Here is a 26,263-nt window from a genome sequence, read left to right as displayed (position 1 = left end):
CTTAGCTTCCCACATCACATGAGACGGGGCGTGCTCAGGGGGGTGTGGTTGCATGTGTTATATACATATACATATATATGACTTCCCCAAGTCTATCTGAATAGTATCTGAACTAAACCCTTTATTTAAGGATAGAGCAGAGGGGCAGGAGAACCTCTCTGACCTACTGACCACCCCCTTCTAACCCCCCAGGTACCATTGGCCTTCATGGTCTCCCATCCAAGCACTGACCGGGCCCGACCCTGCTTAGCTTCCCAGATCACATGAGATGGGGCGTGCTCTGGGGGCTGTGGCTGCATATATTAGATAGATAGATAGATAAGATAGATAGATGGATAGATAGATAGATGGATAGATAGATAGATGGATAGACGGATATAAGTTCCCCGAGTGTATCCTGACAGTATGTGAACTAAACCCTTTATCCAAGGGTAGAGCAGAGGGGCAGGAGAACCTCTCTGCACCCAGCTGGTCTCCCATCCAAGCACTGACCGGGCCCGACCCTGCTTAGCTTCACACATCACATGAGATGGGGCATTCTCAGGGGGCTGTGGCTGCATATATTAGATAGATAGATGGATAAGATAGATAGATAGATGGATAGATAGATAGATGGATAGATAGATAGATGGATAGATAGATAGATGGATAGATAGATGGATAGACGGATATAAGTTCCCCGAGTGTATCCTGACAGTATGTGAACTAAACCCTTTATTCAAAGGCAGAGCAGAGGGGCAGGAGAACCTCTCTGCACCCAGCTGGTCTCCCATCCAAGCACTGACCGGGCCCGACCCTGCTTAGCTTCCCAGAACACACGAGATGGGGCGTTCTCAGGGGGCTGTGGTTGCATGTATTATATACATATACATATATATGACTTCCCCAAGTCTATCTGAATAGTATCTGAACTAAACCCTTTATCCAAGGGCAGAGCAGAGGGGCAGGAGAACCTCTCTGACCTACTGACCACCCCCTTCTAACCCCCCCAGGTCCCATTGGCTTCCTGGTCTCCCATCCAAGCGCTGACCGGGCCCGACCCTGCTTAGCGCAGACAAAGACTTACGGATTTCTGCTGCGAGTTTGGCTGCAAAGAGGAAAAAAATAACATTTCTGTGAATTTGGGTGGAAATTCTCTGCGGGAAACGCAGAAACTTGGGAAAAATAATGTTCTAATTTGCCATTTTTCACTGACAAAGGTGCCTCCGCCCCCAAATAGGGTGTTTTTTAGCCCAAAAATACAAGGAAAAAACAACACTTACTAATTTTTCTGTCGCGTTCCTCTGGGAAAAAAAAGGAAGGAAAAAAAGGCAGAAAAAATGATTATTAAATGTGAAAATATTGAGGCTACAGCCCCCAAACAAGAGGAATCGCACTTACTGATTTTTGCGTCGCATTCGCCTGAAAATGGATTAAAAAGGAAAAATAATCAATGAATGCAAAGCAAATGTAATGGAAATACAATTTCTTACCCAGCTCTGCAGTGATTTGCCTTAAATCAAAGCAAATAAATTAATATCGGCTTTAAATCAAAGACACAACCCGGGGTAAAATCACGTTTTAATTGCACAAGGTTGATGAGAAGGGATTAAAAATTAAAACGTTAAAAATTATATGTAGAGCATTGACTCAAGGGGGAGGTGGTTGTAGGGAGAGACCATCAGCCCAATGGGGGGGGGGGGTCTTAGGGGGAGACCATTGTGAATGGAGGGGGTGCTTGGGGGAGACCATCAGCCCAATGGGGGGGGGTCTTAGGGGGAGACCATTGTGAATGGAGGGGGTGCTTGGGGGAGACCATCAGCCCAATGGGGGGGTGTTTGGGGGAGACCATTGTGAATGGAGGGGGTGTTTGGGGGAGACCATTGACTCAAGGGGGGAGGTGGTTGTAGGGGGGAACATCACCCCAATGGAGGGGGGTATTAGGGGGAGACCATTGTGAATGGAGGGGGTGTTTGGGGGAGACCATCAGCCCAATGGGGGGGGGGGTCTTAGGGGGAGACCATTGTGAATGGAGGGGGTGTTTGGGGGAGACCATCAGCCCAATGTGGGGGGACTTAGGGGGAGACCATTGTGAATGGAGGGGGTGCTTGGGGGAGACCATCAGCCCAATGTGGGGGGACTTAGGGGGAGACCATTGTGAATGGAGGGGGTGTTTGGGGGAGACCATCAGACCAATGGGGGGGGGACTTAGGGGGAGACCATTGTGAATGGAGGGGGTGTCTGGGGGAGACCATCAGACCAATGGGGGGGGGGGTCTTAGGGGGAGACCACTGTGAACAGAGGGGGTGTTTGGGGGAGACCATCAGCCCAATGGGGGGGGTCTTAGGGGGAGACCATTGTGAGTGGAGGGGGTGTTTGGGGGAGACCACCAGCACAATGTGGGGGGGTCTTAGGGGGAGACCATTGTAAACGGAGACTTTGTTTGGGGGAGACCATTCGGTAGGTGAAGGGGGTGTTTGGGGGAGACCATTGACTCAAGGAGGAGGTGGTTTAGGGGGAGACCATCAGCCCAATGAGGGGGGGTCTTAGGGGGAGACCATTGTGAATGGAGGGGGTGTTTGGGGGAGACCATCAGCCCAATGGGGGGGGTCTTAGGGGGAGACCATTGTGAATGGAGGGGGTGCTTGGGGGAGACCATCAGACCAATGGGAGGGTGTTTGGGGGAGACCATTGTGAATGGAGGGGGTGTTTGGGGGAGACCACCAGCCCAATGTGGGGGGGGGTCTTAGGGGGAGACCATTGTGAATGGAGGGGGTGTTTGGGGGAGACCACCAGCCCAATGGGGGGGGACTTAGGGGGAGACCATTGTGAATGGAGGGGGTGTTTGGGGGAGACCCCAAATCCACACTCACCATGTTCGGTGTCGCTTTCTTCTAATGGGCATAAAAATATATAGAGAAGAAAGTGTGTATTTGGAGATTGAAAAATTAATAATAAAGAAAAGAGAAAAACATAGTTAGAAAAATATAAACCGCAATAATAAATACACTGGAAATCAAGTAATAAATTCATATAAAATACGAATAAATGCATGAAAGTAAATAGAAAATAAATATATACAAGACATTAACAAATGGAAATATCGGGAGGATTAAGGAAAGTGAATAACTCACCAAATTCTTCCGTTAATTTCCCTTAAAATAACAAAATAAAGACGAATTCAAGGCTTTACCCCCGAGTTTTGACCAGAAGAAAAGGGGGGAAAACCAGCAAAAAATCGCAACTTACTGATTTTTGCATCTCGTTGTTCTACAAAGAAACAGAAAATTCAGCCCTAAATGATGAGTATTTTGGTGGGTTTTTCTGAATTTGCACTAGAGGAATTGGGTTATAATGTATATTTATGTTCTTTATTGGCCATGAGATGTAGAATAATGAGGTTTACTGTGAGGGGAAAAGGGAATAAAATCACCTACCGAGATCCGCGCTCCTTTTCCCTTCAAAAAAAAGACCAAATAAAGGTAAAAACATTAAAAACGGTAAAAAAATAGGAAAAAAAGAGACTAAACACCCTCAAATGGGGCAAAATTGGGTTATTTGGGTGTGGCGTTAATAAATATATTGATCCGTACCCGACTCCATCGTCACCGGGAGCTTCTTGGACCTGTTGGGATGAGCAGAAACAATTAAAAACGCCCCATTTTTCTTGCTAAATCGCTGAAATTGGACGAGAAAATCACTATAATTGAATTTTCTGGTGTGTTTTTCACACTAAACCCCCCGTGAATAAACCCAAATTAGCTTATTTCCCCCCTCGTAGTAATTAATAATAAGACTCACCGAGCGTCAGGGTTGAGTTTTAACGATGCCAAATTGGATTTAAAGGTGTTATTTTTCACTCCCGGCGCCAGAAATGGTTGTTTTGAGGTGGGGGTTGGTCCGTGCTGCAGATTTTTGGCGGATCATGAGGAAAATGTTACACAGAGTCGCTTTATTTTAATTAATTTGGGGGCGGAGGCGACAGCTGCGCCGGGAGGGATGAACCAACCATCTAATTTTAGCCGGTTCAAATGCCGAGGAGCAGGATCCTGATATAGATACAACCCGAATAGGATCCGGAGAGGAAAAACAGAAGAAAACCAATTAAAAATAATCATATTTTCAAGCAGAAATCGACACCACGGCTCCTAAATTACTCGTGGTGTTAATTAGCGAAGGTGACGCGGCCCGGGAAGACGAAGCGTCTTGGATTTTGGTGCTTGTGGGTGTTCATTTGAAGCCCTTAGGAAGGGCTAGGGGGGAATTTAAGATGTGAAAATTAATTAGTAAAAGCTCATCAGCGGCCGAATCTTCGTTAGCAGGTCCCTGAGGGCCTGGTTGTGCCTGTGGAGTCAGGGTGGTTTTCTGGGCGATTTTCTTATGAAAACCGGAATTTTAAAGCTTAAAATTGGTTTATTGCCTTAAATCCTGTCCCCCACAGCCCCCCTCATCCCACCACCAGCCCCCAAAATCCGCCCCTGTCCCCCACAGGCCCCCAAATTCTTCCCTTGTCCCCCACAGGCCGCCACTCTGCCGCCATGTTGCCCTCCTCCGGCTCTCCGTATCCCCCACGTACCCCTGTCCCCCAGGGCCCCCAAAACAAGCTCTGTCCCCCTGTCCCTCACGATCCACCCCCCCATCCCACAATCAGCCCCCCAAATTCTCCCCCCACCACCAACACTCACCCCTACACCTCTTTCCGTACAGCGCCCTGCGCGCCGCCATGTTGCCCTGAGCGCCGCCATGCTGCCGTACAGCTGCAAGGCTACTTCCGCTTCCGCCGGACACCACCTCGTTCTTTTCCTGTCCCCGCGTTGGCAGAGGGTAGTGGCGGCCGGACGGGACCGGGCCGGGGCCTCCGTTGAATCCGCCGCCATCGGCCCTTCATCGCCGCCGCCATGACGGAGCAGATGACCCTGCGGGGGACCCTGAAGGGCCACAATGGCTGGGTGACCCAGATCGCCACCACCCCGCAGTTCCCGGACATGATTCTCTCCGCATCGCGGGGTGAGGGGTGGGGGGGGGGCGGAGGAGACCATCGGAAGGGGAGGGGGGGCTGATTGGGAGAGACCATCGAAAAAGGAGGGGGGGGCTGATTAGGGGAGACCATCGAAAGGGGAGGGGGGAGCTGAGAGGGGAGTAGTTTTATGGGGAGACCATCAGCCCAATGTGTGGGTCTTAGGTGGAGACCACTGTAAATGGAGGGGGTGTTTGGGGGAGACCATCAGCCCAGGGCAGGAGGAGACCATGGGGAAGGTGAAGGGGGTGTTTGGGGGAGACCATTGGTCATAGTGGAGTCCCTCGAGGGTCGGTACTGGGACCAGTATTATCCAATGTATTCATCAATGAGTTGGGTGAGGGAGCAGAGTGACTGTGCTGGTGGCACCAAACTGGGAGCAGTGGTGACAATGGGAGCTGTGCTGCCACCAGAGACCTGGGCAGGCTGGGGAGGGGGATTCAATGCACTAGAACAAGTGCAGAGTGTTGTATCCGGGCAGAACAGCCCCAGGGTCCAGTGGAAGTTGGGAACGGGCTGGTGGAGCGGTGACAAGGGACCTGGGGGTCCTGGGGACAGCAGGGTGACCATGAGCCAGCACTGGGCCCTTGTGGCCAGGAAGCCAATGGGACCTGGGGGGGTTAGAAGGGGGTGGTTGGTAGGTCAGAGAGGTTCTCCTGCCTCTCTGCTCTGCCCTTGAGTAAAGGGTTTCGTTCAGATACTATCAGGATACACTTGGGGAACTTATATATATATGTATAATAAGTGCAGCCACAGCGTCCTGGGATCGCCCCATCTCATGTGATCTGGGAAGCTAAGCAGGGTCGGCCCCGGTCAGTGCTTGGATGGGAGACCATGAAGGCCAATGGTACCTGGGGTGGGTTAGAAGGGGGTGGTCAGTAGGTCAGAGAGGTTCTCCTGCCCCTCTGCTCTATCCTTAAATAAAGGGTTTAGTTCAGATCCTGTCAGGGTGCACTTGGGGAACATATATATAAAATATATACAGCCACAGCCCCCTGAGCACGCCCCATCTCATGTGATGTGGGAAGCTAAGCAGGGTCGGGCCGGGTCAGTGCTTGGATGGGAGACCAGCTGGTCCAGAGAGGTTCTCCTGCCCCTCTGCTCTGCCCTTGAATAAAGGGTTTAGTTGAGATGCTATCAGGATACACTTGGGGAAGTCATATGTATGTATATGTATATAATATATGCAGCCACAGCCCCCAGAGAACGCCCCATCTCATGTGATGTGGGAAGCTAAGCAGGGTCGGGCCCGGTCAGTGCTTGGATGGGAGACCAGCCATGAAGATGCTGCAGGGAGTGGAGCATCTCCCGTGTGAGGAAAGGCTGAGGGAGCTGGGGCTCTGGAGCTGGAGGAGAGTGGGGTGATATTAATATTAATGGTGATCAGTATGGAAAGGGGGAGTGTCAGGAGGATGGAGCCATCGGTGACAATAGGACAAGGGGCAGTGGGGACAAACTGGAACACAGGAGGTTCCACTTAAATTTGAGAAGCAACTTGTTGGGGGTGAGGGTGGCAGAGCCTGGCCCAGGCTGCCCAGGGGGGTTGTGGAGTCTCCTCCGAGACATTTAAACCCGCCTGGTTCCTGTGTCACCTCATCTGGGTGTTCCTGCTCCACAACAGATGATCTTTCGAGGTCCCTTCCAATCCCTGACATTGATTCTGTGACCATTGTGAATGGAGGGGGTGTTTGGGGGAGACCATCAGCCCAATGGGGGGGATCTTAGGGGGAGACCATTGTGAATGGAGGGGGTGTTTGGGGGAGACCGTCAGCCCAGAGCAGGGGGAGACCATGGGGAAGGTGAAGGGGGTGTTTGGGGGAGACCATTGACCAATCTTGGAGGTGGGAATGAGAGTTGATGGAGACTATTGGGAAGGGGATGTTTAGGGGGACACCATTGTAAATGGAGGGGGTGTTTGGGGGAGACCATTGACTCGAGGGGGAGGTGGTTTTAGGAGACCATCAGCCCAATGGGGGGGTCTTAGGGGGAGACCATTGTAAATGGAGGGGGTGTTTGGGGGAGACCATTGACTCGAGGGGGAGGTGGTTTTAGGAAGAGACCATCAGCCCAATGGGGGGGGTCTTGGGGGAGACCATTGTAAATGGAGGGGGTGTTTGATGGAGACCATTGATTCAAGGGGGACATCGTTTTAGGGGGAGACCATTGTGAATGGAGGGGGTGTTTGGGGGAGACCATCAGCCCAAAGTGGGGGGATCTTAGGGGGAGACCGTTTTAAATGGAGGGGGTGTTTGGGGAAGACCATTGGGAAGGTGAAGGGGGAGTTTGGGAGAGACCATTGACTCAAGGGGGAGGTGGTTTTAGGGGGAGACCATCAGAAGCGGGGGGAGATGTTTAAGTGAGACCATTGACCTGGCACGAGGGGGATAAGGGTCAGACCAGACTATTGGGAGGGGGATGTTAATGGCGAGACCATTGTAAGGGACGGGGGTGTTTGGGGGAGACCATGCATTGAGGATTAGGGGGGGGAAGGGGCGACCACCCCATTTCATTCCCCATTTCCCCCCAGACAAAACCATCATCATGTGGAAGCTGACGCGGGACGAGACCAACTACGGGATCCCGCAGCGCGCTCTGCGCGGCCACTCGCACTTCGTTAGCGACGTCGTTATCTCCTCGGACGGGCAATTCGCCCTCTCGGGCTCCTGGGACGGGACTTTGCGCCTTTGGGACCTCACCACGTGAGTCACCGACGGGCTTTTGGGTCCAAAAAGCGAAACCGAGGCGATTCGGTACATCCAGAAATGGATTTGGACGTCCCGGGATGAGCGGAAACGGTGTTAGAAACATCACGTTTTCCCCCCGGAATCGCTTAAACCGCACAAAGAAATAATTTAAATTATGATTTTTGGGTGGTTTTCATCCCACCGCCATCCCGAGCGCAGAAAAGGCCGAATCTCCCCCAAATTACCTCATTTTCTCCCAATGATTAAACATGACGCAAAAACCTGACGATCCCCCGGGATCTGACGAGCACGTCCTGCAATTATGACGGGAGAGACACACAAGGGGGGGTTAAACTCATTTTTGGCTCGTTTTGGTGCTGAATTACCGCTATGATTGTTGAGCAAGCGGCGCCAAGTCGCCTCATTTTTAACATATTGAAGGCAAACGCAACCGGAGCTTTGTAGCGTTTCGTAACGCGCTCGGCGTGTTGTTTTCACCCAATATATGAATTTTTTGCCCGTTTTTGGCGCGGTTTCGATGCGAAATTTGGCGTTTCCACCCCCCGCAGCGGCACGACCACCCGGCGCTTCGTTGGCCACACCAAGGACGTGCTGAGCGTGGCCTTTTCCTCCGACAACCGCCAGATTGTCTCGGGCTCCCGTGATAAAACCATCAAGCTCTGGAACACTCTGGGCGTCTGCAAATACACGGTGCAGGTGGGACTTGAAACAACCACCCCCCCCCGGGTGGATTTTGGGGAGAAAACGGGTGGTTTTGGGCCCGGGAAGCGTCGCTCGGTGTTTTGCTCAGCGTGGTTTTGTGTGTTTCAGGATGAAAGTCACTCGGAATGGGTGTCGTGCGTGCGGTTCTCGCCCAACAGCAGCAACCCCATCATTGTGTCCTGCGGATGGGACAAGCTCGTTAAGGTGAAATCGATCAAAACCTGCTTTTTCCCCCCCAAAAAATAGGAAGATTTAGGGTTTGGTAGCGACGTTTAACTCGTTTCTATCCTCCCCATGTGGTTTTCTTTCCCTTTTATCCCCTTTTTATGGTATGGTCGTGATGTTTAATCCCCTTTTTCCCGCCAAATTGTGGGGGGTTTTTCCCGCCAAATTGTGGGGGGTTTTCCCGCCAAATTGTGGGGTTTTTTTCCCGCCAAATTGTGGGGGGTTTTTCCCGCCAAATATTGGGGGGTTTTTCCCGCCAGATTGTGGGGGGTTTTTCCCGCCAGATTGTGGGGGGTTTTTCCCGCCAAATTGTGGGGGGTTTTTCCCGCCAGATTGTGGGGGGTTTTTCCCGCCAGATTGTGGGGGGTTTTTCCCGCCAGATTGTGGGGGGTTTTTCCCGCCAGATTGTGGGGGGTTTTTCCCGCCAGATTGTGGGGGGTTTTTCCCGCCAGATTGTGGGGGGTTTTTCCCGCCAAATTGTGGGGGTTTTTCCCGCCAAATTGTGGGGGGTTTTTCCCGCCAAATTGTGGGGGGGTTTTCCCGCCAAATTGTGGGGGGGTTTTCCCGCCAGATTGTGGGGGGGTTTTCCCGCCAGATTGTGGGGGGGTTTTCCCGCCAAATTGTGGGAGTTTTTCCCGCCAAATTGTGATGTTTTTCCTGCCAAACCCCCAGATTTAGGGCACATTAGTTTCGTTTAACCCCCTTTTTATCTCTCTGTGTGTCGTTTTTCCCCCCAAATCTCCCCATTTAGGGTCCATTAGTGACATTAAACCCCCTTTTCCCCCCCAAATCTCCCCATTTAGGGTCCATTAGTGACATTAAACCCCCTTTTCCCCCCCAAATCTCCCCATTTAGGGTCCATTAGTGACATTAAACCCCCTTTTCCCCCCCAAATCTCCCCATTTAGGGTCCATTAGTGACATTAAACCCCCTTTTCCCCCCCAAATCTCCCCATTTAGGGTCCATTAGTGACATTAAACCCCTTTTCCCCCCCAAATCTCCCCATTTAGGGTCCATTAGTGACATTAAACCCCTTTTCCCCCCCAAATCTCCCCATTTAGGGTCCGTTAGTGACATTAAACCCCCTTTTCCCCCCCAAATCTCCCCATTTAGGGTCCGTTAGTGACATTAAACCCCCTTTTCCCCCCCAAATCTCCCCATTTAGGGTCCGTTAGTGACATTAAAACCCCTTTTCCCCCCCAAATCTCCCCATTTAGGGTCCGTTAGTGACATTAAACCCCCTTTTCCCCCCCAAATCTCCCCATTTAGGGTCCATTAGTGACATTAAACCCCCTTTTCCCCCCCAAATCTCCCCATTTAGGGTCCATTAGTGACATTAAACCCCCTTTTCCCCCCCCAAATCTCCCCATTTAGGGTCCATTAGTGACATTAAACCCCCTTTTCCCCCCCAAATCTCCCCATTTAGGGTCCATTAGTGACATTAAACCCCCTTTTCCCCCCCAAATCTCCCCATTTAGGGTCCATTAGTGACATTAAACCCCCTTTTCCCCCCCAAATCTCCCCATTTAGGGTCCATTAGTGACATTAAAACCCCTTTACCCCCCAAATCTCCCCATTTAGGGTCCATTAGTGACATTAAACCCCCTTTTCCCCCCCAAATCTCCCCATTTAGGGTCCATTAGTGACATTAAACCCCCTTTTCCCCCCCAAATCTCCCCATTTAGGGTCCATTAGTGACATTAAACCCCCTTTTCCCCCCCAAATCTCCCCATTTAGGGTCCATTAGTGACATTAAACCCCCTTTTCCCCCCCAAATCTCCCCATTTAGGGTCCATTAGTGACATTAAACCCCTTTTCCCCCCCAAATCTCCCCATTTAGGGTCCATTAGTGACATTAAACCCCTTTTCCCCCCCAAATCTCCCCATTTAGGGTCCGTTAGTGACATTAAACCCCCTTTTCCCCCCCAAATCTCCCCATTTAGGGTCCGTTAGTGACATTAAACCCCCTTTTCCCCCCCAAATCTCCCCATTTAGGGTCCGTTAGTGACATTAAAACCCCTTTTCCCCCCCAAATCTCCCCATTTAGGGTCCGTTAGTGACATTAAACCCCCTTTTCCCCCCCAAATCTCCCCATTTAGGGTCCATTAGTGACATTAAACCCCCTTTTCCCCCCCAAATCTCCCCATTTAGGGTCCATTAGTGACATTAAACCCCCTTTTCCCCCCCCAAATCTCCCCATTTAGGGTCCATTAGTGACATTAAACCCCCTTTTCCCCCCCAAATCTCCCCATTTAGGGTCCATTAGTGACATTAAACCCCCTTTTCCCCCCCAAATCTCCCCATTTAGGGTCCATTAGTGACATTAAACCCCCTTTTCCCCCCCAAATCTCCCCATTTAGGGTCCATTAGTGACATTAAAACCCCTTTACCCCCCAAATCTCCCCATTTAGGGTCCATTAGTGACATTAAACCCCCTTTTCCCCCCCAAATCTCCCCATTTAGGGTCCATTAGTGACATTAAACCCCCTTTTCCCCCCCAAATCTCCCCATTTAGGGTCCATTAGTGACATTAAACCCCCTTTTCCCCCCCAAATCTCCCCATTTAGGGTCCATTAGTGACATTAAAACCCCTTTTTCCCCCCAAATCTCCCCATTTAGGGTCCATTAGTGACATTAAACCCCCTTTTCCCCCCCAAATCTCCCCATTTAGGGTCCATTAGTGACATTAAACCCCCTTTTCCGCCCCAAATCTCCCCATTTAGGGTCCATTAGTGACATTAAAACCCCTTTTCCCCCCCAAATCTCCCCATTTAGGGTCCATTAGTGACATTAAACCCCCTTTTCCCCCCCAAATCTCCCCATTTAGGGTCCATTACTGACATTAAACCCCCTTTTCCCCCCCAAATCTCCCCATTTAGGGTCCATTAGTGACATTAAACCCCCTTTTCCCCCCCAAATCTCCCCATTTAGGGTCCATTAGTGACATTAAACCCCTTTTTCCCCCCCAAATCTCCCCATTTAGGGTCCATTAGTGACATTAAACCCCCTTTTCCCCCCCAAATCTCCCCATTTAGGGTCCATTAGTGACATTAAAACCCCCTTTTCCCCCCCAAATCTCCCCATTTAGGGTCCATTAGTGACATTAAACCCCCTTTTCCCCCCCAAATCTCCCCATTTAGGGTCCATTAGTGACATTAAAACCCCTTTACCCCCCCAAATCTCCCCATTTAGGGTCCATTAGTGACATTAAACCCCCTTTTCCCCCCCAAATCTCCCCATTTAGGGTCCATTAGTGACATTAAAACCCCCTTTTCCCCCCCAAATCTCCCCATTTAGGGTCCATTAGTGACATTAAACCCCCTTTTCCCCCCCAAATCTCCCCATTTAGGGTCCATTAGTGACATTAAACCCCCTTTACCCCCCCAAATCTCCCCATTTAGGGTCCATTAGTGACATTAAACCCCCTTTTCCCCCCCAGATCTCCCCATTTAGGGTCCATTAGTGACATTAAACCCCCTTTTCCCCCCCCAAATCTCCCCATTTAGGGTCCATTAGTGACATTAAACCCCCTTTTTCCCCCCAAATCTCCCCATTTAGGGTCCATTAGTGACATTAAACCCCCTTTTCCCCCCCAAATCACCCCATTTAGGGTCCATTAGTGACATTAAACCCCCTTTCCCCCCCCAAATCTCCCCATTTAGGGTCCGTTAGTGACATTAAACCCCCTTTTCCCCCCCAAATCTCCCCATTTAGGGTCCATTAGTGACATTAAACCCCCTTTTCCCCCCCAAATCTCCCCATTTAGGGTCCATTAGTGACATTAAACCCCCTTTTCCCCCCCAAATCTCCCCATTTAGGGTCCATTAGTGACATTAAACCCCCTTTTCCCCCCCAAATCTCCCCATTTAGGGTCCATTAGTGACATTAAACCCCCTTTTCCCCCCCAAATCTCCCCATTTAGGGTCCATTAGTGACATTAAACCCCCTTTTCCCCCCCAAATCTCCCCATTTAGGGTCCATTAGTGACATTAAACCCCCTTTTCCCCCCCAAATCTCCCCATTTAGGGTCCATTAGTGACATTAAAACCCCCTTTTCCCCCCCAAATCTCCCCATTTAGGGTCCATTAGTGACATTAAACCCCCTTTTCCCCCCCAAATCTCCCCATTTAGGGTCCATTACTGACATTAAACCCCCTTTTCCCCCCCAATTCTCCCCATTTAGGGTCCATTAGTGACATTAAACCCCCTTTTCCCCCCCAAATCTCCCCATTTAGGGTCCATTAGTGACATTAAACCCCCTTTTCCCCCCCAAATCTCCCCATTTAGGGTCCATTAGTGACATTAAACCCCCTTTTCCCCCCCAAATCTCCCCATTTAGGGTCCGTTAGTGACATTAAACCCCTTTTCCCCCCAAATCTCCCCATTTAGGGTCCGTTAGTGACATTAAAACCCCTTTTCCCCCCCCAAATCTCCCCATTTAGGGTCCATTAGTGACATTAAACCCCCTTTTCCCCCCAAAATCTCCCCATTTAGGGTCCATTAGTGACATTAAACCCCCTTTTCCCCCCCAAATCTCCCCATTTAGGGTCCATTAGTGACATTAAACCCCTTTTCCCCCCCAAATCTCCCCATTTAGGGTCCATTAGTGACATTAAACCCCCTTTTCCCCCCCAAATCTCCCCATTTAGGGTCCATTAGTGACATTAAACCCCTTTTCCCCCCCAAATCTCCCCATTTAGGGTCCATTAGTGACATTAAACCCCTTTTCCCCCCCAAATCTCCCCATTTAGGGTCCATTAGTGACATTAAACCCCTTTTCCCCCCCAAATCTCCCCATTTAGGGTCCATTAGTGACATTAAACCCCCTTTTCCCCCCAAAATCTCCCCATTTAGGGTCCATTAGTGACATTAAACCCCCTTTTCCCCCCCAAATCTCCCCATTTAGGGTCCATTACTGACATTAAACCCCCTTTTCCCCCCCAAATCTCCACATTTAGGGTCCATTAGTGACATTAAACCCCCTTTTCCCCCCCAAATCTCCCCATTTAGGGTCCATTAGTGACATTAAACCCCCTTTTCCCCCCCAAATCTCCACATTTAGGGTCCATTAGTGACATTAAACCCCCTTTTCCCCCCCAAATCTCCCCATTTAGGGTCCATTAGTGACATTAAACCCCCTTTTCCCCCCCAAATCTCCCCATTTAGGGTCTGTTAGTGACATTAAAACCCTTTTCCCCCCCAAATCTCCCCATTTAGGGTCCATTAGTGACATTAAACCCCCTTTTCCCCCCCAAATCTCCCCATTTAGGGTCCGTTAGTGACATTAAACCCCCTTTTCCCCCCCAAATCTCCCCATTTAGGGTCCATTAGTGACATTAAACCCCCTTTTCCCCCCCAAATCTCCCCATTTAGGGTCCATTAGTGACATTAAACCCCCTTTTCCCCCCCAAATCTCCCCATTTAGGGTCCATTAGTGACATTAAACCCCCTTTTCCCCCCCAAATCTCCCCATTTAGGGTCCATTAGTGACATTAAACCCCCTTTTACCCCCCAAATCTCCCCATTTAGGGTCCATTAGTGACATTAAACCCCCTTTACCCCCCCAAATCTCCCCATTTAGGGTCCATTAGTGACATTAAACCCCCTTTTCCCCCCCAAATCTCCCCATTTAGGGTCCATTAGTGACATTAAACCCCCTTTTCCCCCCCAAATCTCCCCATTTAGGGTCCATTAGTGACATTAAACCCCCTTTTCCCCCCCAAATCTCCCCATTTAGGGTCCATTAGTGACATTAAACCCCTTTTCCCCCCAAATCTCCCCATTTAGGGTCCGTTAGTGACATTAAACCCCCTTTTCCCCCCAAATCTCCCCATTTAGGGTCCGTTAGTGACATTAAAACCCCTTTTCCCCCCCCAAATCTCCCCATTTAGGGTCCATTAGTGACATTAAACCCCCTTTTCCCCCCAAAATCTCCCCATTTAGGGTCCATTAGTGACATTAAACCCCCTTTTCCCCCCCAAATCTCCCCATTTAGGGTCCATTAGTGACATTAAACCCCCTTTTCCCCCCCAAATCTCCCCATTTAGGGTCCATTAGTGACATTAAACCCCCTTTTCCCCCCCAAATCTCCCCATTTAGGGTCCGTTAGTGACATTAAACCCCCTTTTCCCCCCCAAATCTCCCCATTTAGGGTCCGTTAGTGACATTAAACCCCCTTTTCCCCCCCAAATCTCCCCATTTAGGGTCCATTAGTGACATTAAACCCCCTTTTCCCCCCCAAATCTCCCCATTTAGGGTCCATTAGTGACATTAAACCCCCTTTTCCCCCCCCAAATCTCCCCATTTAGGGTCCATTAGTGACATTAAACCCCTTTTCCCCCCAAATCTCCCCATTTAGGGTCCATTAGTGACATTAAACCCCCTTTTCCCCCCCAAATCTCCCCATTTAGGGTCCATTAGTGACATTAAACCCCCTTTTCCCCCCAAATCTCCCCATTTAGGGTCCATTAGTGACATTAAACCCCCTTTTCCCCCCCAAATCTCCCCATTTAGGGTCCATTAGTGACATTAAAACCCCTTTTCCCCCCCCAAATCTCCCCATTTAGGGTCCATTAGTGACATTAAACCCCCTTTTCCCCCCCCAAATCTCCCCATTTAGGGTCCATTAGTGACATTAAACCCCCTTTTCCCCCCCCAAATCTCCCCATTTAGGGTCCATTAGTGACATTAAAACCCCTTTTCCCCCCCAAATCTCCCCATTTAGGGTCCATTAGTGACATTAAACCCCCTTTTCCCCCCCAAATCTCCCCATTTAGGGTCCGTTAGTGACATTAAACCCCCTTTTCCCCCCCAAATCTCCCCATTTAGGGTCCATTAGTGACATTAAACCCCCTTTTCCCCCCCAAATCTCCCCATTTAGGGTCCATTAGTGACATTAAACCCCCTTTTCCCCCCCCAAATCTCCCCATTTAGGGTCCATTAGTGACATTAAACCCCCTTTTCCCCCCCAAATCTCCCCATTTAGGGTCCATTAGTGACATTAAACCCCCTTTCCCCCCCCAAATCTCCCCATTTAGGGTCCGTTAGTGACATTAAAAACCCCTTTTCCCCCCCAAATCTCCCCATTTAGGGTCCATTAGTGACATTAAACCCCTTTTCCCCCCCAAATCTCCCCATTTAGGGTCCATTAGTGACATTAAACCCCCTTTTACCCCCCAAATCTCCCCATTTAGGGTCCATTAGTGACATTAAACCCCCTTTTCCCCCCCAAATCTCCCCATTTAGGGTCCATTAGTGACATTAAACCCCCTTTTCCCCCCCAAATCTCCCCATTTAGGGTCCATTAGTGACATTAAACCCCCTTTTCCCCCCCAAATCTCCCCATTTAGGGTCCATTAGTGACATTAAAACCCCTTTTCCCCCCCAAATCTCCCCATTTAGGGTCCATTAGTGACATTAAACCCCCTTTACCCCCCCAAATCTCCCCATTTAGGGTCCATTAGTGACATTAAACCCCCTTTTCCCCCCCAAATCTCCCCATTTAGGGTCCATTAGTGACATTAAAACCCCTTTTCCCCCCCAGGTGTGGAACTTGGCCAACTGCAAACTGAAGACCAACCACATCGGGCACACGGGGTATCTGAACACGGTCACCGTGTCCCCCGACGGCTCCCTCTGCGCATCAGGAGGGAAGGTCAGCCCAAAACTACACATTTCGCCCCCAAAATCAGCCCCGAACCCCCACGTTTCACCCCAAAAATCAGCCTTAAAAATCAGCCCGAAAAACACGTTTCGCCTCCAAAATCAGCCCCCAAAACACGCATTTCACCCCAAAAATCAGCTCCAAAAGTCAACCCCAAACGCCCACGTTTCACCCCAAAAATCAGCCCCAGAACCCCACGTTTTGCCCCAAAAATCAGCTCTAAAACAACGTATTTCACCACCAAAATCAGCCCCAAAACCCCCATGTTTTGCCCCCAAAATCAGCGCAAAACCTCCATGTTTCACCCCAAAAATCAGCCCAAAACCTCCATGTTTCACCCCAGAAATCAGCCCAAACTCCCCATGTTTCACCCCAAAAATCAGCCCCCAAAACCTCATGTTTCAGTCCAAAAATCAGCCCCCAAAACACACATTTCACCCCAAAAATCAGCCCAAAAAGGGGCCAATTGGGGCCAAAAAAGGACCGATTTGGGGAAAAAAGGGGCTGATTTGGGGCAAAAAAGGGGCTAATTTGGGGTGAAAAAAGGGCCAATTTAGGGTGGAGAAAGAGCCTCTTGGGGGCAAAAAAGGGTCGATTTGGGGCCAAAAAGATGCCGATTTTGGGCAAAACAGGATCAATTTGGGGAGAAAAAAAGGCGGCAGTTTGGGGCAAGAAAGGGGCCAATTTGGGGCCAAAAAAGGCACAAGTTGGGGTGGAAAAAGAGCATCTTGGGCGCAAAAAAGGGCCAATTTGGGGCCAAGAAAGAGCCACTTGGGGGCAAAAAAGGGTCAATTTGGAGCCAAAGAAAGGCCGATTTGGGGCCAAAAAAGGCCGATTTGGGGCCAAAAAAGGCCGATTTGGGGCCAAAAAAAGGCCGATTTGGGGCAAAAAAAGGCCGATTTGGGGCTAATAAAAGGGCGATTTGGGGCCCAAAGGGTGGGATGGGGGTGGCGGAGGCCGCGCGGTGACACGGGGGTGTCCCCAGGACGGGCAGGCCATGCTGTGGGACCTGAACGAGGGGAAGCACCTGTACACGCTGGACGGCGGGGACGTGATCAACGCGCTCTGCTTCAGCCCCAACCGCTACTGGCTCTGCGCCGCCACCGGGCCCAGCATCAAGATCTGGGTATGGTCCAGTGGCCCCCAGTGGGCCCCCAGTATCCCTGCAATATTCCACAGTGTCCCCACAGTGTCCCCCAGTATACCCCAGTGTCCCCCCAGTGTCTCCCCAGTGTCCCCCCAGTGTCCCCCAGTATACCCCAGTGTCCCCACAGTGTCCCCCAGTATCCCCCAGTGTCCCCACAGTGTCCCCCCAGTATCCCCTGGTGTCCCACAGTATCCCACAATGTCCCCACAGTGTCCCCACAGTGTCCCCCAGTGTCCCCCCAGTGTCCTCCATTATTTCCCAGTGTCCCTCTAGTATCCTCCCAGTATTCCCCAGTGTCCCACGGTATCCCCTGGTGTCCCTCCAGTATCGCTACAGTGTTCCACAATGTCCCCCCAGTATCCCTGCAATATTCCACAGTGTCCCCCAGTGTCCCCCCAGTGTCCCCCAGTATCCCCCAGTGTCCCCACAGTGTCCCCCAGTATCCCCTGGTGTCCCACAGTATCCCACAATGTCCCCACAGTGTCCCCCCAATGTCCCCCAGTATCCCCCAGTGTCCCCACAGTGTCCCCCAGTATCCCCTGGTGTCCCACAGTATCCCACAATGTCCCCACAGTGTCCCCCCAGTGTCCCCCAGTGTACCTCAGTGTCCCCACAGTGTCCCCCAGTATCTCCTGGTGTCCCGCAGTATCCCACAATGTCCCCCCAGTGTCCCCCAGTATACCTCAGTGTCCCCCCAGTGTCCCCCAGTATCCCCTGGTGTCCCACAGTATCCCACAATGTCCCCACAGTGTCCCCCCAGTGTCCCCCAGTGTCCCCACAGTGTCCCCCAGTATCCCCTGGTGTCCCCCAGTATCCCACAATGTCCCCACAGTGTCACCCAGTGTCCCCCAGTATCCTCCCAGTATCCCCCCAGTGCTCCCTGAGTATCCCCCAGTGCCCCCACAGTGTCCCACAGTATCCCACAATGTCCCCACAGTGTCACCCAGTGTCCCCCAGTATCTCCCCAGTATCCCCCAGTGTCCCCCAATGTCCTCCATTATTTCCCAGTGTCCCTCTAGTATCCTCCCAGTATTCCCCAGTATCCCACGGTATCCCCTGGTGTCCCCCCAGTATCCCCCAGTATCGCTACAGTGTTCCACAATGTCCCCCCAGTATCCCTGCAATATTCCACAGTGTCCCCCCAGTGTCCCCCAGTATACCCCAGTGTCCCCCCAGTGTCCCCCAGTATACCCCAGTGTCCCCCCAGTGTCCCCCAGTATACCCCAGTGTCCCCACAGTGTCCCCCAGTATCCCCTGGTGTCCCACAGTATCCCACAGTGTCCCCACAGTGTCCCCCCAGTGTCACCCAGTGTCCCCCAGTATCCTCCCAGTATCCCCCCAGTGCTCCCTGAGTATCCCACAGTGTCCCCACAGTGTCCCCACAGTGTCCCCCCAGTGTCCCCACAGTGTCCCCTGGTGTCCCACAGTATCCCACAATGTCCCCACAGTGTCCCCCCCAGTGTCCCCCAGTATACCCCAGTGTCCCCACAGTGTCCCCCAGTATCCCCTGGTGTCCCGCAGTATCCCACGATGTCCCCACAGTGTCACCCAGTGTCACCCAGTGTCCCCCAGTATCCTCCCAGTATCCCCCCAGTGCTCCCTGAGTATCCCCCAGTGTCCCCCAATGTCCCCCCCAGTGTCCTCCATTATTTCCCAGTGTCCCTCTAGTATCCTCCCAGTATTCCCCAGTGTCCCATGGTATCTCCTGATGTCCCCCCAGTGTTCCCCAGTGTCCCCACAGTGCCCCCCAGTATCCTCCATTGTCCCCCAGTATCCCCCGGTGTCCCCCCAGTGTCCCTACAGTATTCCACAGTGTCCCCCCAGTATCACCCAGTGTCCCTCAATATCCCCCCAGTGCCCCCCACAGTGTCCCCCCAGGTCACAGATTTGGGGGTTTGTCCCCCCCGAGGTGTCATGAGACCCTCAGGTCGTGGATTTGGTGTCCCTGTCCGTTTGTCCCCGTTTGGGCTCCCTGGCCGTTTGTCCCCGTTTGGGCTCCCTGGCCGTTTGTCCCCGTTTGGTGTCCCTGTCCGTTTGTCCCCGTTTGGGCTCCCTGTCCATTTGTCCCCGTTTGGGCTCCCTGTCCGTTTGTCCCCGTTTGGGCTCCCTGGCCGTTTGTCCCCGTTTGGGCTCCCTGGCCGTTTGTCCCCGTTTGGGCTCCCTGGCCGTTTGTCCCCGTTTGGCTCCCTGTCCGTTTGTCCCCGTTTGGGGTCCCTGTCCGTTTGTCCCCGTTTGGGGTCCCTGTCCGTTTGTCCCCGTTTGGGCTCCCTGGCCGTTTGTCCCCGTTTGGGGTCCCTGGCCGTTTGTCCCCGTTTGGGCTCCCTGGCCGTTTGTCCCCGTTTGGTGTCCCTGGCCGTTTGTCCCCGTTTGGCTCCCTGTCCGTTTGTCCCCGTTTGGGCTCCCTGGCCGTTTGTCCCCGTTTGGCTCCCTGTCCGTTTGTCCCTGTTTGGGCTCCCTGGCCGTTTGTCCCCGTTTGGGCTCCCTGTCCGTTTGTCCCCGTTTGGGGTCCCTGGCTGTTTGTCCCCGTTTGGGCTCCCTGTCCGTTTGTCCCCGTTTGGGCGCCCTGTCCCGTTTGTCCCCGTTTGGGCTCCCTGTCCGTTTGTCCCCGTTTCGTGTCCCTGGCCGTTTGTCCCCGTTTGGTGTCCCTGTCCGTTTGTCCCCGTTTGGCTCCCTGTCCGTTTGTCCCCGTTTGGCTCCCTGTCCGTTTGTCCCCGTTTGGGCTCCCTGGCCGTTTGTCCCCGTTTGGCTCCCTGTCCGTTTGTCCCCGTTTGGGCTCCCTGGCCGTTTGTCCCCGTTTGGGCTCCCTGGCCGTTTGTCCCCGTTTGGGCTCCCTGGCCGTTTGTCCCCGTTTGGCTCCCTGGCCGTTTGTCCCCGTTTGGTGTCCCTGGCCGTTTGTCCCCGTTTGGTGTCCCTGGCCGTTTGTCCCCGCTGTCCCCCCGGGCCGTGATGAAACGTTTGGTGCCGTCCGAGCGCGTTGTGCGGAGACGCAGAGGCTGTTTCTGAGCCGCCCGCCACCGCTCCGGCATTCGGGGACCTGCTGGTGGCACCTCAGAGCTGCTCAACCTTCTCCATCCCTTCCTGTTCCTCCTCCATCCCTTCCTGTTCCTCCTCCATCCCTTCCTGTTCCTCCTTCCTCTCCATCCCTTCCTGCTCCTCTTCCATCCCTTCCTGTTCCTCCTTCCTCTCCATCCCTTCCTGTTCTACTTCCTCTCCATCCCTTCCTGTTCCTCCTCCTCCATCCCTTCCTGTTCCTCCTCCTCCATCCCTTCCTGTTCCTCCTTCTCCATCCCTTCCTGTTCCTCCTCCTCCATCCCTTCCTGCTCCTCCTCCTCCATCCCTTCCTGCTCCTCCTCCATCCCTTCCTGTTCCTCCTCCATCCCTTCCTGTTCCTCCTCCATCCCTTCCTGTTCTCCTTCCTCTCCATCCCTTCCTGTTCCTCCTCCATCCCTTCCTGCTCCTCCTCCTCCATCCCTTCCTGTTCCTTCTCCATCCCTTCCTGTTCCTTCTCCATCCCTTCCTGTTCCTCCTCCATCCCTTCCTGTTCCTTCTCCATCCCTTCCTGTTCCTTCTCCATCCCTTCCTGTTCCTCCTCCATCCCTTCCTGTTCCTCCTCCATCCCTTCCTGTTCCTTCTCCATCCCTTCCTGTTCCTCCTCCATCCCTTCCTGTTCCTTCTCCATCCCTTCCTGTTCCTCCTCCATCCCTTCCTGTTCCTCCTCCATCCCTTCCTGTTCCTTCTCCATCCCTTCCTGTTCCTTCTCCATCCCTTCCTGTTCCTCCTCCATCCCTTCCTGTTCCTCCTCCATCCCTTCCTGTTCCTCCTCCATCCCTTCCTGTTCCTCCTCCTCCATCCCTTCCTGTTCCTTCTCCATCCCTTCCTGTTCCTCCTCCATCCCTTCCTGTTCCTTCTCCATCCCTTCCTGTTCCTCCTCCATCCCTTCCTGTTCCTCCTCCATCCCTTCCTGTTCCTCCTCCTCCATCCCTTCCTGTTCCTTCTCCATCCCTTTCTGTTCCTCCTTCTCCATCCCTTCCTGTTCCTCCTCCATCCCTTCCTGTTCCTCCTCCATCCCTTCCTGTTCCTTCTCCATCCCTTCCTGTTCCTCCTCCATCCCTTCCTGTTCCTCCTCCATCCCTTCCTGTTCCTCCTCCTCCATCCCTTCCTGTTCCTTCTCCATCCCTTTCTGTTCCTCCTTCTCCATCCCTTCCTGTTCCTCCTCCATCCCTTCCTGTTCCTCCTCCATCCCTTCCTGTTCCTTCTCCATCCCTTCCTGTTCCTCCTCCATCCCTTCCTGTTCCTCCTCCATCCCTTCCTGTTCCTCCTCCATCCCTTCCTGTTCCTCCTCCATCCCTTCCTGTTCCTCCTCCATCCCTTCCTGTTCCTCCTCCTCCATCCCTTCCTGTTCCTCCTCCATCCCTTCCTGTTCCTCCTCCTCTATCCCTTCCTGTTCCTCCTCCATCCCTTCCTGTTCCTCCTTCCTCTCCATCCCTTCCTGTTCCTCCTCCTCCATCCCTTCCTGCTCCTCCTCCATCCCTTTCTGTTCCTCCTTCTCCATCCCTTTCTGTTCCTCCTTCTCCATCCCTTCCTGTTCCTCCTCCATCCCTTCCTGTTCCTCCTCCATCCCTTCCTGTTCCTCCTTCTCCATCCTCCTGTTCCTCCTTCTCCATCCCTTCCTGTTCCTCCTCCATCCCTTCCTGTTCCTTCTCCATCCCTTCCTGTTCCTCCTCCATCCCTTCCTGTTCCTCCTCCTCCATCCCTTCCTGTTCCTCCTCCATCCCTTCCTGTTCCTCCTCCATCCCTTCCTGTTCCTCCTCCATCCCTTCCTGTTCCTCCTCCATCCCTTCCTGTTCCTCCTCCATCCCTTCCTGTTCCTCCTCCATCCCTTCCTGTTCCTCCTCCATCCCTTCCTGTTCCTCCTCCATCCCTTCCTGCTCCTCCTCCATCCCTTCCTGTTCCTCCTCCATCCCTTCCTGTTCCTCCTCCTCCATCCCTTCCTGTTCCTCCTCCATCCCTTCCTGTTCCTCCTCCATCCCTTCCTGTTCCTCCTCCATCCCTTCCTGTTCCTCCTCCATCCCTTCCTGTTCCTCCTCCATCCCTTCCTCTTCCTCCTTCCTCTCCATCCCTTCCTGTTCCTTCTTCTCCCTCCTTCTCCATTCCTTTGTGTTCTTCCCTCTCCATCCCTTCATGTTCCTTCTCCTCCGTGTTCCTTCTGTCCCTCCACCACCTTCTTCTCTATTCTTGTCTGTTTCTCCACCTTCTCCTCCTCCATTTTTCCACCTTTTTCTCCATCCATCCTCCTCCTCCATATTCCTTCCTTCTCTTCATCCTCCCTGTTCCCGTTTCCTCCCCCTTCTCGTTTGTTTCCTCTCCATTCCCATTTCTTTCCTGTTCTTGTTTCCTCCCCGTTCCCGTTTCCTCCCCCGTTTCCTCCCCCGTTTCCTCCCCCGTTTCCTCCCCCGTTTCCTCCCCCGTTTCCTCTCCATTCCCATTTCTTTCCTGTTCTTGTTTCCTCCCCTCCCCCGTCCCCTCCCCCGTCCCCTCCCCCGTCCCCTCCCCCGTCCCCTCCCCCGTTTCCTCCCCATTCTCGTTTGTTTCCTCTCCATTCCCATTTCTTTCCTGTTCTTGTTTCCTCTCCTCCCCCGTTTCCTCCCCCGTTTCCTCCCCCGTTTCCTCCCCCGTTTCCTCCCCCATTTCCTCCCCCGTCCCCTCCCCCGTCCCCTCCCCCGTCCCCTCCCCCGTCCCCTCCCCCGTTTCCTCCCCCGTCCCCTCCCCCGTTTCCTCCCCATTCTCGTTTGTTTCCTCTCCATTCCCATTTCTTTCCTGTTCTTGTTTCCTCTCCTCCCCCATCCCCTCCCCCGTCCCCTTCCCCCTTCCCTCCCCCGTTTCCTCCCCATTCTCGTTTGTTTCCTCTCCATTCCCATTTCTTTCCTGTTCTTGTTTCCTCCCCTCCCCCGTCCCCTCCCCCGTTTCCTCCCCATTCTCGTTTGTTTCCTCTCCATTCCCATTTCTTTCCTTTTCTTGTTTCCTCCCCGTTCCCGTTTCCTCCCCGTTCCCGTTTCCTCCCCCGTTTCCTCCCCCGTTTCCTCCCCCGTTTCCTCCCCTGTTTCCTCCCCCGTTTCCTCTCCATTCCCATTTCTTTCCTGTTCTTGTTTCCTTCCCTCCCCCCTTCCCTCCCCCCTTCCCTCCCCCCTTCCCTCCCCCCTTCCCTCCCCCCTTCCCTCCCCCGTCCCCTCCCCCCTTCCCTCCCCATTCTCGTTTGTTTCCTCTCCATTCCCATTTCTTTCCTGTTCTTGTTTCCTCTCCTCCCCCGTTTCCTCCCCCGTTTCCTCCCCCGTTTCCTCCCCCGTTTCCTCCCCCGTTTCCTCCCCCGTTTCCTCCCCCGTTTCCTCCCCCGTTTCCTCTCCATTCCCATTTCTTTCCTGTTCTTGTTTCCTCTCCTCCCCCATCCCCTCCCCCGTCCCCTTCCCCCTTCCCTCCCCTGTCCCCTCCCCATTCTCGTTTGTTTCCTCTCCATTCCCATTTCTTTCCTGTTCTTGTTTCCTCCCCTCCCCCGTCCCCTCCCCCGTCCCCTCCCCCGTTTCCTCCCCATTCTCGTTTGTTTCCTCTCCATTCCCATTTCTTTCCTGTTCTTGTTTCCTCTCCTCCCCCGTCCCCTCCCCCGTCCCGTTCCTCAGGACCTGGAGGGGAAGATCATCGTGGACGAGCTGAAGCAGGAGGTGATCAGCACCAGCAGCAAAGCCGAACCGCCCCAGTGCACCTCGCTGGCCTGGTCTGCGGACGGGCAGGTACAGACCCCCCAGCCCCCCAAATTCCCCCCAGCCCCCAACATTCCCCCCACATCCCCCCCAGCTCCCCCAAATCCTCTTAAATTCCCTCCAGCTCCCCCCAAATTCCTCAATTATTCCCCCCCCATTTCCCCTCCAATTTCCCCAGTTCCCCCCATTTTCCCCCCCATTTCCCCCCGATTCCCCCCAAATTCCCCCCCTTCCCCCTCCAGTTTCCCCAATTGCACCCCCAATTGCCCCCTTCCAATTCCCCCTATTTCCCCCCCTATTTCCCCCCCCAACTCCCCCCCATTCCCCCCTATTCCCCCCCTCCAATTTCACCCCCCATTTCCCCCCGATTCCCCCCAAATTCCCCCCCTTCCCCCTCCAGTTTCCCCAATTGCACCCCCAATTGCCCCCTTCCAATTCCCCCCATTTCCCCCCCTATTTCCCCCCCCAATTCCCCCCCATTCCCCCTTATTCCCCCCCTCCAATTTCACCCCCCAATTCCCCCCAGCCCCCAACATTCCCCCCACATCCTCCACATTCCCCCCAGCTCCCCAAATCCTCTTAAATTCCCTCCAGCTCCCCCCAAATTCCTCAATTATTCCCCCCCCAATTCCCCCCCATTCCCCCCCCCAATTGCCCCCCTCCAATTCCTCCCCAGTCCCCCCCACCCCCCCATTTCCCCCCCGATTCCCCCCCCATTCCCCCCCCAAATTCCCAATTTTCCCCCGATTCCCCCCAAATTACCCCCAGTTTCCCCCCAAAATTACCCCAAATTCCCCCGTTTCCCCCCAAAAATTCCCCCCAATTTCCCCCAATTTTCCCCCAAATTCACCCCCAATTCCCCCCAAATTTCCTCCCCCGTTTACCCCACATTCCCCCCAAATTACCCCCAGTTTCCCCCCAAAATTCCCCCCAAATTCCCCCGTTTCCCCCCAAAAATTCCCCCCATCCCCCCTAAATTTCCCCCAATTTTCCCCCAAATTCACCCCCAATTCCCCCCAAATTTCCTCCCCCATTTACCCCACATTCCCCCCAAATTACCCCCAGTTTCCCCCCCAAATTACCCCCAGTCCCCCCCAAACTCTCCCCCAATTCCCCCCCAAAATTCCCCCCAGTTTCCTCCATTTACCCCACATTCCCCCCAATTTTCCCCCTATTCCCCCCAAATTACCCCCAGTTTCCCCCCTAAATCCTCTAATTCCCCCCCAAAATTCCCCCCAGTTCCCCCAAATTCTCCCCCAATTTTCCCCCAGTTCCCCCCCAATTTTCCCCCAAAATTCCCCCCAATTCCCCCCCCATTTACCCCATATTCCCCCCAATTTTCCCCCGATTCCTCCCCCAATTCCCCCTAAATTTCCCCCAAATTTCCCCCAATCCCCCTCGAACTCTCTGCAACCTTCCTCCAAGGTGCCAATTGACCAATTTCCCCTTTTTTTGCCCCAAACCCCCGTTTCCCCCCAGACGCTGTTCGCCGGTTACACTGACAACCTGGTGCGCGTGTGGCAGGTGACGATCGGCACCCGCTGAGCCCAAAACCGCCCCTTTTCCACCCAAAACGAATAAAACCGGAGCTGCCGCCTCCTCGTCTCCTTCGGGTCGCTCCCCAAATCCCCAAAACGAGGGAAAAGCACCCAAAAATGAGGGAAAAGCACCCCAAAAATGAGGGGAAACCACCCAAAAACGAGGGGAAACCACCCAAAAATGAGGGAAAACCACCCAAAAACGAGGGAAAAGCACCCAAAAATGAGGGAAAAGCACCCAAAAATGAGGGAAAAGCACCCAAAAATGAGGGGAAACCACCCAAAAATGAGGGAAAACCACCCAAAAATGAGGGGAAACCACCCAGAAACGAGGGGAAACCACCCAAAAACGAGGGAAACCACCCAAAAAATGAGGGAAAAGCACCCAAAAATGAGGGGAAACCACCCAAAAATGAGGGGAAACCACCCAAAAATGAGGGGAAACCACCCCAAAAACGAGGGAAACCACCCAAAAAATGAGGGAAAAGCACCCAAAAATGAGGGGAAACCACCCAAAAACGAGGGGAAACCACCC

At 53.1% G+C, this 26,263-nt stretch overlaps 4 protein-coding genes across 12 annotated transcripts in view; 3 read left to right on the top strand and 1 right to left on the bottom strand.

Annotated features, from left to right (window-relative positions):
- LOC102089344 (butyrophilin subfamily 2 member A2-like) overlaps positions 1 to 4,856 on the bottom strand; it is a 16,213-nt gene extending 11,357 nt beyond the window's left edge. For 4 of the 8 annotated variants that reach the window (XM_065044112.1, XM_065044114.1, XM_065044115.1 and 1 more), the window contains exons 1-10: positions 4,665 to 4,856; positions 3,781 to 3,884; positions 3,573 to 3,604; positions 3,417 to 3,437; positions 3,229 to 3,249; positions 3,114 to 3,134; positions 2,853 to 2,873; positions 1,381 to 1,401; positions 1,263 to 1,283; positions 1,067 to 1,087 (exon numbers count right to left, since the gene is read on the bottom strand). In XM_065044112.1, coding sequence (XP_064900184.1) covers positions 1,067 to 1,087; positions 1,263 to 1,283; positions 1,381 to 1,401; positions 2,853 to 2,873; positions 3,114 to 3,134; positions 3,229 to 3,249; positions 3,417 to 3,437; positions 3,573 to 3,604; positions 3,781 to 3,884; positions 4,665 to 4,856 — 475 coding nt within the window. Of the gene's footprint in view, positions 1 to 1,066; positions 1,088 to 1,262; positions 1,284 to 1,380; positions 1,402 to 2,852; positions 2,874 to 3,113; positions 3,135 to 3,228; positions 3,250 to 3,416; positions 3,438 to 3,572; positions 3,605 to 3,780; positions 4,418 to 4,664 lie in introns of those variants that run through there. The other 4 variants (XM_065044119.1, XM_065044113.1, XM_065044120.1 and 1 more) reach the window with 4 other exon arrangements.
- On the top strand, positions 4,738 to 25,795 carry RACK1 (receptor for activated C kinase 1). Its single transcript, XM_065044145.1, has 8 exons — positions 4,738 to 4,986; positions 7,524 to 7,695; positions 8,250 to 8,397; positions 8,512 to 8,607; positions 16,172 to 16,282; positions 17,277 to 17,417; positions 24,110 to 24,220; positions 25,670 to 25,795. Exons 1-8 carry the CDS (start codon positions 4,878 to 4,880, stop codon positions 25,733 to 25,735), a joined length of 954 nt encoding a protein of 317 aa, XP_064900217.1. The 5' UTR covers positions 4,738 to 4,877; the 3' UTR covers positions 25,736 to 25,795.
- LOC135576865 (DNA-directed RNA polymerase II subunit RPB1-like) lies at positions 17,508 to 19,251 on the top strand. The gene has a single exon (XM_065044121.1). It carries the CDS (start codon positions 17,784 to 17,786, stop codon positions 19,104 to 19,106), a length of 1,323 nt encoding a protein of 440 aa, XP_064900193.1. The 5' UTR covers positions 17,508 to 17,783; the 3' UTR covers positions 19,107 to 19,251.
- LOC135576867 (uncharacterized) overlaps positions 25,761 to 26,263 on the top strand; it is a 1,833-nt gene continuing 1,330 nt past the window's right edge. The window contains exons 1-2 of one of the 2 annotated variants that reach the window (XM_065044131.1): positions 25,761 to 25,862; positions 25,948 to 25,973. In XM_065044131.1, coding sequence (XP_064900203.1) covers positions 25,846 to 25,862; positions 25,948 to 25,973 — 43 coding nt within the window. In that variant the 5' untranslated portion in view covers positions 25,761 to 25,845. Of the gene's footprint in view, positions 25,863 to 25,947; positions 25,974 to 25,999; positions 26,037 to 26,263 lie in introns of those variants that run through there. The other variant, XM_065044130.1, reaches the window with a different exon arrangement.

The sequence above is a fragment of the Columba livia genome, chromosome 32 (assembly GCF_036013475.1).
Source record: "Columba livia isolate bColLiv1 breed racing homer chromosome 32, bColLiv1.pat.W.v2, whole genome shotgun sequence".
NCBI lineage: Eukaryota > Metazoa > Chordata > Aves > Columbiformes > Columbidae > Columba > Columba livia.
This window is presented reverse-complemented; position numbering and strand designations above follow the sequence as displayed.

Excerpts from the sequence above, each read along its gene's own strand:
- RACK1 (XM_065044145.1), top strand. The coding sequence starts at position 4,878 with ATGACGGAGCAGATGACCCTGCGGGGGACCCTGAAGGGCCACAATGGC. Across the intron at positions 16,283-17,276 it reads TCTGCGCATCAGGAGGGAAG|GACGGGCAGGCCATGCTGTG; the intron begins GTCAGCCCAAAA and ends GGGTGTCCCCAG. Across the intron at positions 24,221-25,669 it reads CCTGGTCTGCGGACGGGCAG|ACGCTGTTCGCCGGTTACAC; the intron begins GTACAGACCCCC and ends GTTTCCCCCCAG.
- LOC135576865 (XM_065044121.1), top strand. The coding sequence starts at position 17,784 with ATGTCCCCCCAGTATCCCTGCAATATTCCACAGTGTCCCCCAGTGTCC.